The sequence below is a fragment of the Fusarium poae genome, chromosome 1 (genome assembly GCF_019609905.1).
Source record: "Fusarium poae strain DAOMC 252244 chromosome 1, whole genome shotgun sequence".
NCBI classification, from domain to species: domain Eukaryota; kingdom Fungi; phylum Ascomycota; class Sordariomycetes; order Hypocreales; family Nectriaceae; genus Fusarium; species Fusarium poae.
In genome coordinates, this window is record NC_058399.1 from 2,451,051 (window position 1) to 2,469,949 (window position 18,899).

Below are 18,899 nucleotides of genomic sequence, written 5' to 3' on the forward strand. Positions count from 1 at the left end.
TGCTCACCCTGCGTTATCTTATGCACACCTCCACCGGTGCCTCGGGGCTGGGTCTGACGAAGAAGGATAGTTTACCCCCCGGCTCTCTCTTAGGCGAATACGGGGATCAAATCTATTCACCGTGTACACCAGTCACAGAAATCAAACCTAGTCACTCCTTGAAAGGTTCATTCGTTTGGAAGACGTTGTGCGCGGAATACTGCAATTCGTCGCAGTCTGAAGTGTGAGGATATGTTGGGGAATCAATAAGATACTGTTCAATTCTCTTTTGTCTGTCTGATATCAAGCCCGGCCAATACTTTTCCTTCCCACTCATCCATGTACACGAGCCGAAATTGCAAGCCCCAGATCATGTCCCGTTATAACAAAAAGAACACCGAGGCGTATTAAGTAAACTTCCAACAGAGGTGAAAAGGTGTAAGTCATCAGTAAAGGGGAATCCTCTAGCAAGATGCAACAATGAATCAAAATCAAATACGCCTTATCCTTGAACGCCTCATCACTTCTCCTGATCCCATGCTTGGCCATTAGAAGCCCCATCATAAATAAATATCCTTGTACTTCTCGTGTATTACCCAGGTCTATACTGCTGAGAATGGACAGGTAGCGCCATCGGCAGACATAGCTCCAGTGCTAGGACATCTTTGCTCAGTGCTGGCGATAGATGGGCTCTTTGACGCAGAAGAAATGCTCAGGTTATCAACCTTGAACTCCATGTCGCCAGTGCTGAAGAGTTCAAAGTGCATGCGGCTAGCGTCGACCTTTTGAACTTTTAGGTACTCAGCCATCTCAAGCATGAACTGCTCAGGACCGCAGATGTAATATTCGGTAGAGCTGTGACACAGGTAGAGGTCATCCTTGGAGACCTTGGCTAGGTCCATCCGGAAGTCGTGGTCGTAGGTAACACCGAAGATGTCGGATTCGGCTAGGTGAGTCTTGAAAATGTTTGTGCGGAAGTTGGGACGGTTGCGAGCAATGCGGCGGACCTGATCGTAAAAGGGAACAGAGCGTCGAGAACCGTGGATCCAGGAAACAGGACGGTGAGGTTGGCGTTCAGAAACGGTATTGAGGATGGACATCATGGGAGTGACACCAACACCGGCCGAGATAAGAACGATGGGGACGTTGGAGGTGTTGGACATGTCGAGGTAGAACTCGCCGGCTGGATGAGCGAGCTCAACGACATCGCCCTCATCCTTCATATCGATGAGGAGGTTTGAAACGACACCGGGGTTGAGAGCATCTCCGCCAAGGTACCGACCACTACGGGTCATGTGGATGCCCTCATCTCTCTTGATGGTGACGCGGTAATAGTCGGGTCGGAGAGCATCGCTCAGAGAATACTGACGGGACTGGACGTATCCCTTGTCGGCGATGGGAATCTGAACAGAGACGTACTGGCCAGGCTGGAATGGAGGGAGGCGCTTGCCATCAACAGGAACGAGGTAGAAGGAGTAGATGTCGTCCGACTCCTCGACCTTCTTCTCGATGCGGAACTTCCGGTAGCCCTGCCACTTGCCAAAGTCCCGGTAGAGTTGAGCCTCACGGCCGATGAGCATCTTTGCAAGCATCCAGTAGGCCTTTGTCCAAGCCTCTCTGATCTGGGGGGTCATGGTGGGGCCGAGGACCTCTGCAAAGGCGGAAATGAGATACTTCTCGACTATGCCATAGTGCTCTGGCTTGATGCCCAGGGAGCAGTGCTTGTGGCACATACGCTCCATCTTGGGGATGAGCTCTGTGATGTGGTTGATGTTGTTGGCGTAGCTCAGGATGACGGCAGTGAGAGCACGAGGCTGACGGCCGTTTGCTTGGTTGACTGTGTTAAAATAGTCGTTGAGCTCGGGGTGATCACGAAGCATGTTGCGGTAGAAGATGGTGGTGATGCGCTCTCCGTGGTCAGTTAGGGCGGGGATGGTGCCCCTGATGAGCTTGGTTTGTTGATAGGACAAAGCCATTGTGATGGTGTGTATTGGGAGTAGAGTATATGGTAGTAGATGATACACCTCTGCAGATGTCGTGATAAAATAGATGTAGATTAGATTGGATCTGCTGTAAGTCAAGTCAAGTTTGAGTAGCAGAACAAGTAAAGGAATGGATCAGAATGGTGAAGCAAGGTCTATTAGTAAAAACCAAAATTTGCGAGGATCGTCTCCAGATATTATATCTTGATACATAGAGTATCCTATCCTCCACCTGGCTGGGTTATGGTCATGGTCTGAGGATGACTATCCATACCCCTGAATGAGGAATGGGATTATACGCCCTTGCCATAGAGAGAAAATGATAACTCGAAACAAAAGGAAGGAAAATAGACAGAGAAAACTTCAAGTTTACTCCACAAGCCGTCTATTCTTCGTGGCTTGACTTGACATGATGGCATAAAACACAAACACCCCCCCTTGTTGGGGAGAGGAGGGTCAGAGGGTGTAGGTAGGTTGTTGGATGATGAGAAGTCGTACGATGGGAAGGAAGCTGGGATCCATTGACCCATGTTGGTGCTAAACCTCTAGCCTGGAAGGAGGCTGTTAGTGGGGTCGAGAGCCCTGTAAGCTCCGCCAACCCGCCGCCAGCTCCCGCTCCAGTTTCGTTTTATAGGTCTAGCGTAGTACCTACTAAGGTTTTTGCTTTTTGCAGCTCCGGAGCTCTCCTTTATTGTGATACTCAAAAGAAGCCGAAAAAGAGAGACGAAAAGGTAGCTGGTGCCTTGGCATCATCGTTTAGATCATCCGAGGTTTGGAGAAGCGAGAATCGAGGCTGATCTGGATATAGTGACCAAATCACAGGTCAATGAATTGGTATCTACTAACTACCTACCTACCTAGACGTAGGTAAATATTCACAAGTTATCTACGGGCATTACCTTGTGGCGATGTTCATAAGCAAGAATCAAGTCAGTAAAGAAACTTTGACAGAGTCTACTTGACTCGAACTTGTCTTTTTTCTCTTTGGAGACCAGAACTAAAGAATCAATAAAGCTCGCTCGGCCCCCCGTGGAACTAATTTAGCACCAAAATTGCCTCTTCTACCCGCGAGCTCCAAGCTCTCGACTTTCAACTCAAAACAGTCTTGATTTAATGCAGGATAAGACGGAAATAATTGCAAACAGTCCAAATCCAGTAAAGCCATGTGGTTAGCCACGCGAGAAAAAAAAACAAGTTGTGTAACGTTAAAGCATGGCAACCACATGTTTCTAAGGAATGGGAGAACCAACAGTGAGGCGAAGCGCGGTCCAGAACTAGGAGAGGCGTAATTCTAGACAACGCAATGCAATTCAACAGGCAGGCAACTACGTAATGTTACAAACAAAACGAACAGAGGAAAGTGTGTATTGCCGGTCGGTACCTGGACCGAGTCTTTTTTCGCAACAGCCACTCACTCAACCGACCGGCAGAGATTTGAGCCCTATGAACAATAGGTACTAAGAGGATGGGATCCCTCGGAGAAGTTGATAACTGACTGATAAACGCGAGCGCGAAGAGTATACTCTGTACAGTTGCGAACATCTAGGTTCAGGGTCTGGAACTGGCCAGTCTGTCTCACGCCATCATTCTAATGAGCTCGTGAACAAAGACTTGATTAGATCTCGAGGAGAGAGCTTGGCTTGGCCATTCATCGACATGACATTGTCTCTTGATGGAATTCGGCTTTAGGTATAACGCCAATTGACAAGACATGGTTCCCTGTCCTATGTCTAGCAGTGCTATCCTTCCAGAAAACTACCACAATTGTTCGATTGCAGAGTCTCATCTCAGAACCACGCGATAGATGCTAAATGAGCTCTTCCAAGCGGCTTACCTGTGAAAGACCCTCACGGTAGATTACCGAGACTCTGTTCATTCAATTGTCAGGAACTCCGGTTATGCCGTCTCATGTCGTCAAAGGAAACGTCCATGTTTTTTACAATCCAAAATCAATGCCTCTCACTCCATAGTGGACTCTTTATAACATGCATGGGTGGTCTTCAAGATGCGCACCAACCACTCCTAGTTCCCGGCGGCTTCAACGTTGTAGATTCTCCGGACTGCGCTCAAATTGCATCTTCTTTTAGCTGATCTTGTACACGAGGGCTGAGAATATCGGCCAAAGTCGGAGACTGAATACTCGGATCCCATCCGCATTGTACTCTTATTCACTACCTTTACTATCCTCGGTTTGTTCAGGGTCCTCCAAGACAGGGAAACAAAAAGGTGATTTTCTACGAATACAGTCCCGACTAACTAGCATTGGTTAGCAGTAGTTTATTAGTGACCGACCCCAGCAAGTTTGTCCTGTTTTATAACACGCCATATCGGCCCTGACCGACTAGACACATGCAGTTTTCAAGTCACTCCAATGGGGGGCTCTATAAAACATTGTAAAGTAAAACAAAGAACGAGGTTAATAGTGAAATGCAGCAACAATAATACTATGCACTAAAAAAATGTATCACTTATCATCTGGAGTTCGCATGTACTCTAGGTAATAAGCAATTCACACCACACGCAGGCATCTAACAACACAACCTCCCTCTCACTGTACCTGCATCACCAACGGTCCTCCCAGCAGCCAAGATTCATAAACCATCCTAATCCAGATGATTACCTGATTGATATCACTACGCACATGAACTAAACTGTGCTGTCCCACTGATAATATCAAGACTGTAGGCGAGATGACCAATATGAGGGCGGTTACTCTTCCGCCTGTGTACGGAATATCATGACACGTCATTTTACTACCAACTACCGCTTATTACATGCTTATTAAAATCTCATCCCAACCGAACTCAACCCATGACCAGCCAGTTAGATCTGCAATAAAAGAAAGAAAAGTGAAAAACTTTCCAACGGTCAATCGGCTCTCCCTGGTCCTTGGCACGAGCTTTATTCATCCGCGCACATCAGGGTCCCGCTGGGACTCATACACAAACTACTCTGCGGATCCCCGGCTCACATATACCCTGGGCTGGGGTATATACCGTACGACGGCGGCGTCCGGGGCCCTTGTTAGTGATGAACCCCTGCTGCCACAAACTTTGGCTGGCCAGCCGACAAGAGCTGAAAGGGTAGAGAGAGGCACAAGAACAAGAGCCTCCCTCATCAGTTACAGAATGAGTTTGGAGTTAGTTCCATTACCTTGGTGATTAAAGTAGTTACTAGTTAGCAAACAAGCCACAACGGGAATAGCAGTCTGTCAAAACATCGACACAAACTTGTAGCTCACCAATAGTTCTGTCACAAGCCACATCATATCACAGCCAACCTCTCTCAAGTGGCAGCACCATTACTCTCAGCACTCCAACTTGCATTTGTTCCTTGATTCTTTTTTACTTTTTCTCACCGCAGTGCTCTTGTATCAGTTCTGCGGGTGTGTGGTACAATAGTATACTTCCGACTCATCACAAAACCAAAACTTCTCGCTTCTCCACGATCGTTGGCCTTTTTGACTCTTGATCTCATGGCACAGTTACACTCGCGTATACCGGCATAGGCCAAGCATCCTAGTAGAAAATCCGGTAAGTTATCTGAAGATACATTAGGCTGTCATTTTTTCTTCTCCTGAAAGCCCTTGTCACTTCTTCTTCTTCTTCTTTGCGACCTCGACCGAGTCCCCGTTGTGAATCAATCGTCGATGCTCGGAACTGTGGACACAGACTATCCGTACTCTTTGACCCATTGACGGGCCGAAGATGTCTCAGCCTTCTTTGAGATTTATTCGGATGCCTACCTAGACCACGGATTTTGCCATCGGCCGCCGAGTAGAGCCGCGTGCAAGCAAGCTACGCTTGGCATAAAAGACACAATTCTGCAATACATTCACTTACAAGTACTGATTTGCGGTCACATAGCTGGTTTTGGTTTCACATACACAGTATATAATTCAAGGTAGTTACCAAGACTCGCCTATAAGGTTTGTACTGCCTGGTTCGAGTAGCGATAAATGGAGAAACAAAAAGTGTTTCAACCAAGATATAGTCTACATAGTAACTCTATATCCTGGCCCGATACTACTCCTGAAAATGTTTATTTCTTTTTCTTGGCTTGGAACCTTCCCAGTGAACCCGAAATGCAATTATGTTTAGATGTAGTATCCGTATTCTCAAGCAACTAACTAGGTAGTAAGTAGTGTTTGTCGTAGCGGCCGTTAATTTCTTCACCATGTCTCATGCCGCACACCGTCCTCTCGTGAGACAACCCGTAGTATTAGTGCTGCATGTATTTGCTTCTTCCCAGCGTCTCTCGCTTTACGGATACGGTCCATCCCTCCATCATATCCGAGTCCCTCCCTCACTTTGCTTTTTCAAGAGTCTGCAGGGCTCTCCTCATTTTTGAGTTTTGCTCAGGACGATCAAACATCAATTGTCTCCCACGTTTTCTTCCACCCTTGTATTCATTTCCTCGTGTCCTCCACGTGTAGTTGGTCTTGATGCTGATCTTTTACACTGAGGTCTTTCTTGGCTCCAGCTTTACTGACCCTCACCCGAGTCATTGAGAAATTGTTGGTGGAACACACTATTAACACAGCAAACGGTGTGGCGTTGATCCTTCACCACACTCTTCTCATCCGGTTGCAGATGAGAATAAGAAATTGAACTTAAAAAAGCAATATCGGTTAAGAATAACGGCAAATGCATAATGTTTCCGTTTTTCCGTACTGGGACTCCGATGAATAGCCTATCGCATTTCCTCAACTCTCACATATGACAGACCACAAACAACAAGTCAGTTTCGTTCAAGTTTTCATTTCTCATTAACTACCAACTATGATACCGGCACTCCGTATTATTATGTACAAGTCAAAAGATCCTTGGCCGATTCATAATCACACACGCTCCGATGCCCTGCCCTCATGGTTTCGCCATTGTGCTGGCAAGACCTGGAAAGGCAATGAATGCCTCGTTTTGAATAGACAAACTTTCCTCATTTCAACCTATCGTCCATGCCCCTCCCTCTTGCCTTTCTTTTTTACCTGCCCACGCGAATAACACCAGCAGCGATCAGCTTCTGGATCTTGGACTTCACGCCAGGGTTCTTCATGTGCTCCTGGAGAGCCGCGGGGTCTGATTGAGCCTGTTGAAGGATGGACTGCATCACGGGGTCTTGCATAAGTCCCATAATCTATGAAGGTTAGTAGTCTTTTCTGCCGTATCTCGGTGTGATGAAAGTGTCTTACCTCGGGGTCCTTGGTCAAACGCTCTCGGGTCTGCTCTTCCGTCTCGTTATCACGGGCAGAGTACATGGCCGAGAAAGCCTTCTGTTGCTGCTGCTCAATCTCGCGGGCATTGGCACCCTTGTGGTGCTCTAGATCAATCTGCTGGGCCTCTGTGCAGGCATCAACACACTCTGAGTACTTGCGCATACCAAAGTAGGCCTGAGCCTTGCGAATGTAAGCTCGGATGAATGTAGGGTCCTTCTTGATGGCCATATCGCAGTCATCAAGAGCGCTAGGGAACTCGAAGAGCTTGACAAAGGCAGCGGCCCGGTTGCTGTAACCACGAGGGTCATCGGGGGCTCGCTTGGTCATCTCGGTGTAGGCAGCGACAGCGCCAGGGAAGTCCATCTCCTTGAACTTCTTGTTGCCCTCTTCACGAGCCTCCTCAGCCTTGGCAGGGTCGATGTATGCCTTCTTGCCCTGCTCGACCTTGATACGCTCAGCAGCACGGAGCTTGTTGAGAACATCAGGGGTTCGATGCTCAGTCAGAGATCGGTTGTAGTTTTCAATGGCCTTTTCCATATCTCCCTTACGCTCGTAGCATGTACCAATTCGAGCATAACTCTTTGAAATGAGTTTGAAGTCGGCGTAGATTTCACGTCCCTCCTCGACAGCCTTGGTGCAGGCCTCGATAGCCTTGTCGTAGTCTCCCTTCTCAAAGTAAGCAGCTCCCAAGTTGTTGAGGTAAGTGATGTCCTTGAAAGTGTCCCAGGCTTTGGTATAGTATTCGATGGCCTCGTCAAAGTTGCGCTTCTTATAATTCTCGGTACCCTGTGCCTTGAGCTTGTCGGCCTCCTCCTTTTTCTTCTTTTTCTCGACAGCCTCCTCGTCGAGCTCGGGCTCGGGCTCGGGCTCGGGGGCCTTCTTGGGCTCGGGCTGCTTAGGAGCTGGCGGCGCATCGGGCATGGGGGAGTCCTGGGCGTCGGGGTCGACCTCACGCTCGCGCATCTCCAGATCAACACCCATCAAGACACCCATAACCGTCAAAAGACGGGGATCGCTGAAGATCTCGGAGGCGTTGGATGGATTGTCCTTGATTGATTGTAGCTTGGCCATGAATGAGGGGTCGGCGAGGAAACCACTGGTCTTGGGGTTGGAGGCCAGCTTCTGTATCAGCTGAGGATCGTTGAACATTTGGCCGAGGCCGCCGCTAGGGTCTTGGGGTCCGCCTGTATATACAGCAATTAGAAAAAGGAATATTGTTATGTGTACAAATGCGACTTACCAACTTCGGCATCCATAGCCTTCTTGACTGAAGCCAGACCACTCTTGAGCTGGGCATTATTCGCATCATGCTTCAATCCCTCCTCATACGCATCGTTGGCGCCCAAAAGGTCGCCTTGTCCGTGGAGTGCAGCACCCTTGCGTCCCCAACCCTTGGCCCAGTCAGGCTTGATCTCGGTAGTCTTCTCAGCGTCCTGAAGAGCATGTTCCCAGTCCTTCTTGGAAGCGTAAGCAGCAGATCGGTTGCTGTATAGGATGTGATTTTCGGGCTGAATGGCGATAGCCTCGGTGAACTTTGCACTGTTGAGTAGTTAGCAACCTCTTGTGTCCTTGTGGTTCGTTGTAGTGGTAACCTACACAGCCTCGTCAAAGTTCTTCTCGGCAATGGCCTTGTTACCTAGAGCCTTGAGCTCATCCGCGGAAGCCATATTGTGTGTATATTGTCAGAATCTGAGTATTATGACTAGTAAATAACAGTTCTGGGAGGTCACTTCTGTAATATTCAAGGTCAAAGTTAGAATGAAATATGAGCATCGCCCCAGACCATCTTTGGTGGGGAAGTGAGGGCCAGCGATAACTTCTAGCTCATTCGATGCAAGTCCATGCAGGGAGCTTCCTTATTGGATAGAGCTCGCTTACAGCACCTAGCCGTGCCCCGCAGCGGCGTCAAGGCTACTGCACTGGGAGGACCCTTGGAGATTATCATGGCTTGATCATCCTTTAGGGTAGCAACAAACCAAGGAAACAATAGATCTAGAAATTTCTTAACATTTCCGCGATCAGGGTGTAAGTTACCTTGTCCAAATGTCATCTCAAAAGTCATGTTGGTTTTATATGCACGGAGAGTTTGTTAATCAGAATAAGGGTTCATAACAGATGTTTGATTTGAATCACACCACAAGATGAAATCAATAGAACAGAACCACCACGAATTGGATTTCTTCAAAACTCAAAGGATCTATTTTATAATCTGATTCGGCATAGACTCAACAATATTATTTAAAAACTGGCTCCAACTGTCAATTTCATTACGCTATGCATGCATTTTAACAATTCACTAGATATGTTCAAGGCTTAAAAGACTTGTCTCCAACAGTAACCTTGGACTCCAAAACAATATCACCAGCTGATCTTCCAATCATAAACTTATACTTCCCACCCCTTACCACCCACTTCTGCGCCGACTCATCAAAGAAGGCAAAGTCGCGGGTACGAACAGGCACATCCACTTTTATACTCTCACCAGGCTTCAGTGTGACCTTGGCAAAGGCGGCCAGTTGCTTCATAGGATCTCCCTTGCGTGTCTCAGCGGCACCAACATAGACTTGGACGGCAATTGCACCGGCAACCTTGCCAGTGTTGGAGACCTTTACGCTGGCAACGTAATCGTCACCTGATTCCTTCACTTCCAGATTTGAGTAGTCAAATGTGGTGTAAGAGAGACCAAAGCCGAAGGGGAAGTTGACTTTGTCAGCGGACAAGCAGTCGAAGTAACGGTAGCCGACAAAGACACCTTCTGAGTAAGTAACCTTAAGTTCCCCGTTAACGTGCTTGCCAGGGAAGTTACCGTAGGCGGGGCAGTCTTCGATTCGCTTGGGGAATGTGCAAGTAAGATGGCCTTCAGGAGTTTGGGCACCGGTAAGCACATCTGCGATCGAGTTACCGCATTCTTGACCAGGGAACCAAGTCTGAATGAAACCCTGGATCTCGTCCAACCAGGGCATAGCAATTGCGACACCGGTAGAGTTAACGACAATGGTGTTGGGGTTCGCCTTAGTGACCTTGGCAATAAGACGGTCCTGGCTACCGTCCTTTGGCAAGTTGAAGCTGACCTGGTCCTGGCCCTCTGTCTCCCAGAAGGGCTCATGGCCCGTAAAGACAATAGCGTAGTCAGCATCCTTGGCAACGTCGACAGCCTCGGCGAGAAGGTCGCGGTCGTGCTCAGCTTCCGACATGTATCCCACCCGGAGACCGCATCGACCTTCTAGAATACCAATATCCACTCCCTCCTTTGGAACAGGAGGCGATGTGTACAAAGCTAGCTTGTACTTGCGTCCAGCCTCCAACGAGACCTTGAACTCGGGAGGGTTGACACCACCAAAGAGGAAACCCATTGCATCACCACAGTTCTCCTTTTGCTCGAAAACAACCTTGCCGTCGATGACAAGCTTACTGGGACCCAGCCCGGAGACGGTAAAGTAGTACTTGGCAGTCTCCTGGGCAGTAAGGGTACCCTCAAGGGTAACGTCCTTGTTGCTGAATCCAAAGCCGCTGAGAACCGACACTTCAGAAGTGGTATGGCCTGATCGCACCTCAATGGGCTCAGGGTTGCCAGGCTCGAAAATCTTGAAAGTAAAACCTGGGTTGCCATCTAGATCGACAACATTTTTGGAGATTGGAGGAAGCATTCGGAATGTGTGAGCTCCTATCACACTGTTAGTGATTATACCTCAATGACTGGCTTTGCGATCGCTTACCTTTAGCATAAGAGAATTCAACACTATCTCCGAGGGCCTCGTGAAGTGCATCCCAAGGTGTAATTCTATAGTGAGTGTTGACAGAAGCACTACCACCACCGTGGGCTAGACCAATCTTTGCGTGACCAAGGAGAGCAATCTTCTTGCCCTTGACTTTCTCCTTGGACAATGGGAGAATATTGTCTTGATTCTTCAGGAGAACAATGCCCTTGGAACCAGCCTCTCGGATCAGAGCTTGGTGCTTGGGGTTATTGATGGCTCTCTCGTCAGGGATGCTAGGGTCCTTGAAGCAGTTGAGACGCTCGAGGAACTTGAGCACGCGAGTAGCGCGTTCGTTAATAGTATCCTCGGAAGTCTTGCCTGCCTTGATAGCAGCAATGACGTCCTCAGTATTCCTCCAACGGGTTGGACCGGGCATCTCAAGGTCTAGACCAGCCTCGAGCGACTCAGCAGTGGAGTTGACACCGCCCCAGTCACTCATCACAAGGCCATCCCATCCCCAATCGCCGCGTAGAACCTGTTTTAGTAGAAACTGGTTCGAATCGGCATGATGTCCGTTGACTTTGTTATAGGAAGTCATAATCGCCCAAGGATTGGCTTCCTTGACAGCAATCTCAAACGGTCGAAGGTAGAGTTCCCGAAGTGTTCTCTCGCTGATGGTCTCATCGACAGTCAAACGCTCAGTCTCCTGCTCATTGGCGGCGAAATGCTTGATGGTGGCCGAGACACCCTTCTCTTGCAGACCCTCGACTACCCGGGCAGCCATCTTTCCAGTCAGAAGAGGATCCTCTGAGAATGACTCGAAGTTACGACCACCCAGAGGATGACGGTGTAGACACATGGTGGGAGCAAGAAGACATCGGGCACCCTTGGATTGGGTCTCCTCAGCAAGAGCAGTTCCAATCCTCTTTGCCAGGTCGACATCAAAGGTTGAGGCCATCAAACAGGCGGCAGGGAAGCAAGCAGCGGTTGTACCGCCAGCAAAGGCGGCTCCTCGAGCACCATTAGGACCATCTGAAGTCTTGACATTTGGAACGCCCTTGGATGGGATAGGAACCGTCTCCCAAAGGTCCTTTCCAGCAAGAAGTGAAATCTACAAGTTGAAAAGTGAGTTGACTGGGTGCAAATAGGGCAGTGGAGACATGTAAGTTGAACATACCTTCTCCTCGAGAGTGAGGGACGAGAGGATGGACTGAATATCAACAGAAGACATGTTGATAAAGATGAATTCAATTGACTATAGAGGAATAAGAAACGGCCATTGTCAAACGAGGAGAGGAGGGCTCTTTAATAGAGAGACGAGAGAACCCCTCAAGCCCATGACGGGTTCCCCAACCATACCTCGATCAACTCAATTCATCCGACTCGCCCGCATTTCAACCGAAGATAGTACTCATGTGCCATTGAGTACCCGCTTTGCGTGCATCTGTCTTGGATGCGGTGTTGTGCTATTGGATCACGCAGAAGCCGATTCCTTGATTGACACGGGGCTTACGATGCTAGTCAGGTCCGATCCGAAGTTGGTCCGATACTCAAACGGAGTTTTACCAGTGTTCAAGCTTTCGTTCGTATCTTCCTTTCTATTTGCCGGATATATCTGTCTATCTGTAAGTAATTCGAAGTTGTATTGACAACACGTCAATAATCAAAGTCTATACATCCTCTCAGTCCCCCAATTTAATCATATCCGATTGAGTTTGTACATTCTACATTCAACAAATGACTAAGTTTCACCGGGTAAATAGGTACGTAGTGTCATTCCATGGAGTGGATCCACAGGATCGGGTCCCCGTGTCCTCCTTCCGGGGCCCCTGGAGGATCGCCATTGACATCTGCAGCGTTGGAGCACTAAAGGAACAAGCGCCAATTACACATCCATCACAATGAAGTGGGAGAACGCTCGCTCAAATTATTGTAAATTTAAATACGTATATAAAGTGTTAGAGTATATGTTTCGTGCTGCAAAACAAACAAATCCTCAACTGTCATCTTGCATTCCTATAAATAACCTCGTATCGATTGGCGTTCGAAACACGCAAATGTACCCCTTGAAACTATATGCCGAAGATTATGCGTCTCCAAAGAACCGTCAAACAAACTCAAAACATGTGCTTGCTTCTAAAGCAGTGACGCAACGGAAATTCCCAGACATACCCAAGACATGAACAGTGTCTTCTTCGCCATGAAATTATCTACAACACTGCATTTATAGAGGGAAAAATCCAGGAAATCCCGGTAATAAAGATGAACGCCCATTCAGAGGTACCCCGAGGTATTACATTATTATTTCACCGTGCAATTGGTTCCTCCCCCTTTTCGCTGACAATCATGGTTTTGTAGGAGAGTCGTGGGCTTCAATTCCCACCGATCTAATCCTCGCCGAGTTGAGGCGACGCCAGGAAGATGGCGAGAAACCTGAATGCGGCTCGAGGTCAAAAGGTTCTTATGACACTTCAGCGCATGTATTTGCCTTGATTCTCATCTTGGTTCTTAGCACGTTAGGTGAGAGGGAGAGTCCCTTCAATTGCCAAAGTTGACACGCGACTAATACCATAAAGCATGCGGTTTCCCTCTATTATCGCGACGAACGATGCGCGGCCGAAAGCAAAAATCCATTATATTCTATTGTCAGCATATCGGAACCGGCGTCCTACTGGCAACGGCATTTGTCCACCTTCTTCCTACCGCTTTCGAGTCCATGACCGATCCATGTCTCCCTGATTTCTTCAGTAAAGGATATACGCCGCTCCCGGGACTTGTGGCTATGGTGTCTGCCATCATTGTTGTTGCTATCGAATCGTACCTGACTGCGCGAGGAGCTGGTCACTCTCACTCCCATAACCATGGTTACTTTGACTCGGATGACGAACATGAGAGCCAATTGCCAATGATGGATACATCTGGACTATCTGACAGGAGGACCGGGGTGCGACCACCGGATATTCACCTTGAACTTATGGAAAGTCAAGGGCTGGTTGCTGGCGTCTCACCACTGCCGCGTACATCACCCTTGGGTCAAGAGTCCAAGAAACTCAGCGATGAATTCAACGACGCGGATTCAGATCTCGACTTAGACATGGACGAGCTTGACCCTTCGGGGCCGAGCAGCATGAGAAACCGAAGTGGTCCTTACGCCTCTCTCAAAGCCGGAGTAGCCGATGAGGAGCCCTTGACCCCCATGACCCCCATGTCTCCTGGACCTCAGTCCCCAGAAGAACAACAACGCAAGATGTTGCAATGTATCTTGCTAGAAGCCGGAATTCTTTTCCACAGTATTTTTATTGGTATGGCCATCTCAGTTGCCACTGGTCCCGCCTTTGTGGTATTCTTGGTCGCCATCAGCTTCCACCAGACATTCGAAGGACTCGCCCTCGGTAGTCGCATCGCTGCAATCCAGTTCCCTCGCAAATCGATTCGCCCATGGCTTATGGTTCTAGCGTATGGAACCACTACACCTATTGGACAAGCAATTGGGCTCGTTGTGCACCGTATGTACGACCCTAAGAGTGCTGGGGGCCTTCTTGTCGTTGGCTTCATGAATGCCGTGTCATCTGGCCTCTTGTTGTATGCTGGCCTTGTGCAACTACTAGCGGAGGACTTCTTGACGGAAAAGAGCTACAAGATATTAAAGGGCACAAAGAGGCTGCGGGCTTTCTTGGCTGTATGTGGAGGTGCACTTCTGATGGCTGCCGTTGGTGCCTTTGCTTGAGTATTGAGTTACGTCCCGAGATAACCCATGTATACATAGATTGATACTGGTTGTTCATGATTCTACGGCGTTTTGCAGGGCAAAAGCAGGAGTTATATCGCTGCGAAGGATGCGCAAGCACTTAGAAACCACCATTTTTTTGTATATCAAATAGTTAGTCTTTCAATTGAAATCTGTATGAACATGATATTGATGGCCTCGGACTTCGAGCATGAACGAGCCCCCGGCCGGCCCCACACGAATTGTCCGATGTCCGATGCCCGGGGTCCGGTCTTCGAATTCATTCGTTGAGCCTCGGCTCTATTCGTGTGCCCCAGATTGTCGTGTCCTGTAACGTTATGTGTCGTGTCCAATTGTAAAGCCCCCTTTAATCAGCACCCCCAGTTCCCACACACACCTGCATGAGCTTCCTGGAGCTTGCAACCATGACATGACAAGTTTAACACAATATCGAACCACCACAAAGTGAGCCCAGAAGCTGATTGTTGAGTGGCTGTCTAGTTTGTCAAGTCGGACAGACGCGCCCATTGTGTAGTATTTGTTGCCACATTTCCCCTTCTTGTTTCTCTCTTATATTCTCATCATGGCTGGACAACGTCTGTTCGGATTGATTGTCGCTCAGGTTCTCTTTGCTGGACTTGCCCTATTTCTTGCCAATTCGCCTTATCTCAATATGTCTGTCGCGCCGACAAAGCAGCCTTGGGCTGACGGACCTATGAAGCTGGTGACAACACCTCAATATGAGACGAAAAAGGTTAGTAATTGCGATTGAAACGCCACTACGGATATCGTAGCCAATACTCACCTTGCTATCTCTGTAGACCGATCTTTTCACCACAGGAGCCACTCACATGGCCCTTCTGCACAACGCCATTATTCGAGGCTTTAACTCCATCTACCTCCAGGCTCCCCACGTCAAAGATGCCGACAAGGCTGATTTTATTGGCTATTCTCAAACCTGGTTTAAGTTTGTCAAGTCTCATCATGATGATGAGGAGGACAATCTCTTCCCCAAGGTCCAGGAGCTTCTGGGTGAAGACCCTGTCTGGGAGGAAACACACCATGAGCATGGTAAATTTCCTATTGTTTAATCAGCAATTCATCACTAATACCATAAATACAGAGTCCTTCCTCGCGCCTCTTGCCGAGTTCAACAATTACCTTTCCAACCTTGCTTCACCCACCGACCTCGACGGAGCTCAGGTCATTAAGCTCATGGACACCTTCAAGACTGACTTTGAGCACCACTTCCACAGCGAGATTTCCACCATTGCTGCTCTTTCAAACCACTCAAAGGCTCCCAAAGAAGACTCGCCCGAAGGTGCTGCCGCCAGCTTGACCTTCAAAACATGGGGAAAGAAGACAGTCACCAAAGCTGGTGTGCTCGACGTAGTCCCATTCTTCCTGTTGAACCTGGATAGAACCAGTGAGGAAGGTATGTGGGCGAACTGGCCTCCCATGCCTGCTCCCGTTTCTTGGGGTCTGACGAACATCGCGGGTTCGTGGTACGGTAAGTGGTGGAAGTTTTCAAGCTGTGACTCTCAAGGCAAACCACAAGAACTTTACGCTCTCCGTGGCTTGAAAGAGTGAGCCGGAGGTTGTTGGTGACTTATGTAGACGCGGATTCCGTGATTCAGGGTCGTGATGGCAACCAAATTGATAGGACTTGTTAGTATCGAAAACAGAGAAGTGACAAGAGCCAAGTTCTTTGACCTTGTTAACAATATTTTACTTGCCTGATATTCTATCTTCAACTATAATTCGTCTTAGTATAGGGCGAACTGATATGTGCTTCTTTGATACTGCTGATATTATCCCTTTTCATCATTGTCTTGGTAAACATACGCTCAAACAAAAAATAATAATCAAAAAGGTAGTTTCCTGTCTATGTCTGTCGTGATGTTTGTTCCCAAGGAAGCTATTCAAAATTTGGCGTAATCTCTTTCTCGATGACTATAAATCTTTAGTTGTTCGGCGGGTGATTTGAAAGTTTCAACTGCTAGACGTCGATTATAATAAATACTACTTGTAGCGACTTAGCGAAGCCTAAGACAAGTCACTACTATCAGAATCACAAACCCTATGAAATTGGCCTACTCTCAGAATGGGCTGCTCGTTTTCATCTCTTCGGGCTTGTAAGGATGGTCCTACCAAGCTCGCGGACACAAACTCGACGTACTCTGTTGACAGCATTGGTAATCCCGAAGTCCAGACCAACTCAAGCCATCGAAACGAGTTTTGCCCCTATCAGTGGAAGTACGCAGGCCCTCTCGAATGGTGACTGAGGAGCGTCTCTGGAAAGGGTGGCATGAAATCGTGCTCTGATTTGCCCGCTGTACCCATTCATACGGAGCAGTATATTCTGAGTAAGATCGGTTTGAAACTATTTGAATATCTAGTTGCCGACAAGTCATTTGCAGTTCGTCGAAGACGTAAATAGTGTCGATATCTGTTAGTCACTTAATACATCGTCAGCAAACTATTCTGTGATTAAGCGGTTGTCTCGGGCACACGTATCGACAGTCTCCCTGTACCAGTCGAGGAAGTGATACAACAAGCTCCAGCCTTGTCTCTAGCACTCAAAAAGTATCTGGATCCGACCAGAGAGCTGCTTATTGGAATTCGAGGGAACAGTCACAGAGGAGCTGGGAACGCTCGACCAGGGGCAACAATGCTTCGGTGGAATTGGCCAGAGACTGGTCATGCAAACATACCATATCAACTAGAACCCTGACTCTTTTGGCCCATGTATTTTATTCCTGATTCGTTCGTCCCCTGCGGTACTTAAGATTTCAATACACATTCCTTGCTAGGTATGTTCGTTCGATATTTGGTATCGGGTGGTCTTAGGCAGGACATCGCGAGATCGGATTCGGTCGATTCGGCTCTGAAGCGGCGTTTGCTTGAGTTCTTTCGTTCTGTTTAGAGATATACAGGTAGGGACCTTGTCGATTCGTTGCGCCGTTCGCAGGAATGCGAATATACGAATATAGTCCTAGTGACACCGTTCCATGTCAGTTCTGTCTATCTTCGGTTCTGCCGCTAACTAACGAGGTACTATCTTCTGAAAGGGCTGAATAAGCTAAATCGGTCACAATTCGTATGAGTGGATGGTGGTTTCTCTTGTAGCCTGGCTCAAGCGGCTGGCGAGTTCTGGCTCGTATTTACTACCTTTCAAGAACCTAGAAGTTACAGAATCAGTACAATATGAATAGAGGAGATGAAATATTCCGGTCATGTCGCACCTTACACAACGACTGTGATTCACAACCAGTAACAGCTGTAAGCTTCTCGTCAGCTTCAACTGTTATGGTCCACACTTTGCCTATAGATAGTTAAGACCTATGCAGCAGTGACGAGATGGTGGTAGTCATACCGTGTGCTTGGATGCAGCATTTAGAGGTTGCACTTCAGCGATCCAACTAAACAACGTCTAATTGTCTCAATATATAAAGCCTCCGGTCATACCGCATAAGACTTGGTGTCTGTCGAATCGAAATTGTTGACTAACTTCAAGTTATCCTCTGCCGTTTTTCAACTTATATTATCTCTCTCAACTTATCCAGAAACATGGGTAACTATTTCAGCGCACCGGATTCAGAATCAAGACGGCGACATCGCCCTCAACACTCTGACAGTCATGGTTCACGAAACTATCGATCTCGATATGGCGGAGAAGATGGCCAGAACTTGGGCTACATCAATACAAGCGCCAATGAACCTGTCTCTTCCGCAGAATATTGTGGCCAACGAGGGCGGGACAGAAGTTGGAGATTTCCTATCGAATAGTAACAAATCATTTGTCTCGTCGCTTCCAGTTAGCATCTATCGATAGGAGCCATTAGTTTCTGATTAAGATACACAGTATCCCAATTGAACAGCGTCTCACTGTTGGCGCTCTACTAGAGCCTACTTAGCCCCAGGAGACTCGCCCATTCTTTGAAATTCTTTCAACTTACCGTTCTCACAACTTTCATAGTATACCGCAATAGCTCCTTCACCAAGCCTTTTGAAACTCTTCTGCCTCGATTATCGAAAATGGGTAGCTGCTTGAGCGTAGCCGAGCCGAAGCCGAAGCGTAAACATCGCCATAGTGTTAAGAACTCCCATAGCCACCATCGACGGCCTCGGGAACCTCGAGATGGTATACATCGAGATGTAGATCCAGACTAGACTGTATGCTGACTTTGCGTAGTTGTTTTCTTGACGGCGAATGGCTGGGAGATGAAGAAGAGACATAAGAAGAGGCGCCATAGAGAATGAAGGTTGTAATTGGGTAGCTTTCGAGTGTTTCTGAT

General features: G+C 47.9%; 6 protein-coding genes across 6 annotated transcripts; 3 read left to right on the top strand and 3 right to left on the bottom strand.

The window, feature by feature from the left end:
• Positions 1-581: 581 nt before the first annotated feature.
• On the bottom strand, positions 582-1,955 carry FPOAC1_000803 (uncharacterized protein; the record flags this gene model as incomplete). The annotated part of the gene is made up of 1 exon (XM_044845414.1): positions 582-1,955. The coding sequence occupies one exon, from the start codon at positions 1,953-1,955 to the stop codon at positions 582-584; it is 1,374 nt and encodes a 457-aa protein (XP_044711330.1).
• Positions 1,956-6,944: 4,989 nt separating this feature from the next.
• On the bottom strand, positions 6,945-8,843 carry FPOAC1_000804 (uncharacterized protein; the record flags this gene model as incomplete). Its single annotated transcript, XM_044845415.1, has 4 exons — positions 6,945-7,097; positions 7,153-8,360; positions 8,417-8,715; positions 8,773-8,843. The coding sequence occupies 4 exons, from the start codon at positions 8,841-8,843 to the stop codon at positions 6,945-6,947; spliced, it is 1,731 nt and encodes a 576-aa protein (XP_044711331.1).
• Positions 8,844-9,482: 639 nt separating this feature from the next.
• Positions 9,483-12,105, bottom strand: FPOAC1_000805 (uncharacterized protein; the record flags this gene model as incomplete). Its single annotated transcript, XM_044845416.1, has 3 exons — positions 9,483-10,840; positions 10,893-11,985; positions 12,052-12,105. 3 exons carry the CDS (start codon positions 12,103-12,105, stop codon positions 9,483-9,485), a joined length of 2,505 nt encoding a protein of 834 aa, XP_044711332.1.
• A 1,031-nt stretch (positions 12,106-13,136) lies between these two features.
• FPOAC1_000806 (uncharacterized protein) lies at positions 13,137-14,601 on the top strand (the record flags this gene model as incomplete). The annotated part of the gene is made up of 3 exons (XM_044845417.1): positions 13,137-13,164; positions 13,233-13,394; positions 13,451-14,601. 3 exons carry the CDS (start codon positions 13,137-13,139, stop codon positions 14,599-14,601), a joined length of 1,341 nt encoding a protein of 446 aa, XP_044711333.1.
• Positions 14,602-15,184: 583 nt separating this feature from the next.
• Positions 15,185-16,191, top strand: FPOAC1_000807 (uncharacterized protein; the record flags this gene model as incomplete). Its single annotated transcript, XM_044845418.1, has 3 exons — positions 15,185-15,355; positions 15,423-15,672; positions 15,725-16,191. 3 exons carry the CDS (start codon positions 15,185-15,187, stop codon positions 16,189-16,191), a joined length of 888 nt encoding a protein of 295 aa, XP_044711334.1.
• Positions 16,192-18,241: 2,050 nt separating this feature from the next.
• Positions 18,242-18,864, top strand: FPOAC1_000808 (uncharacterized protein; the record flags this gene model as incomplete). Its single annotated transcript, XM_044845419.1, has 3 exons — positions 18,242-18,389; positions 18,581-18,745; positions 18,797-18,864. The coding sequence occupies 3 exons, from the start codon at positions 18,242-18,244 to the stop codon at positions 18,862-18,864; spliced, it is 381 nt and encodes a 126-aa protein (XP_044711335.1).
• Positions 18,865-18,899: the final 35 nt, after the last annotated feature.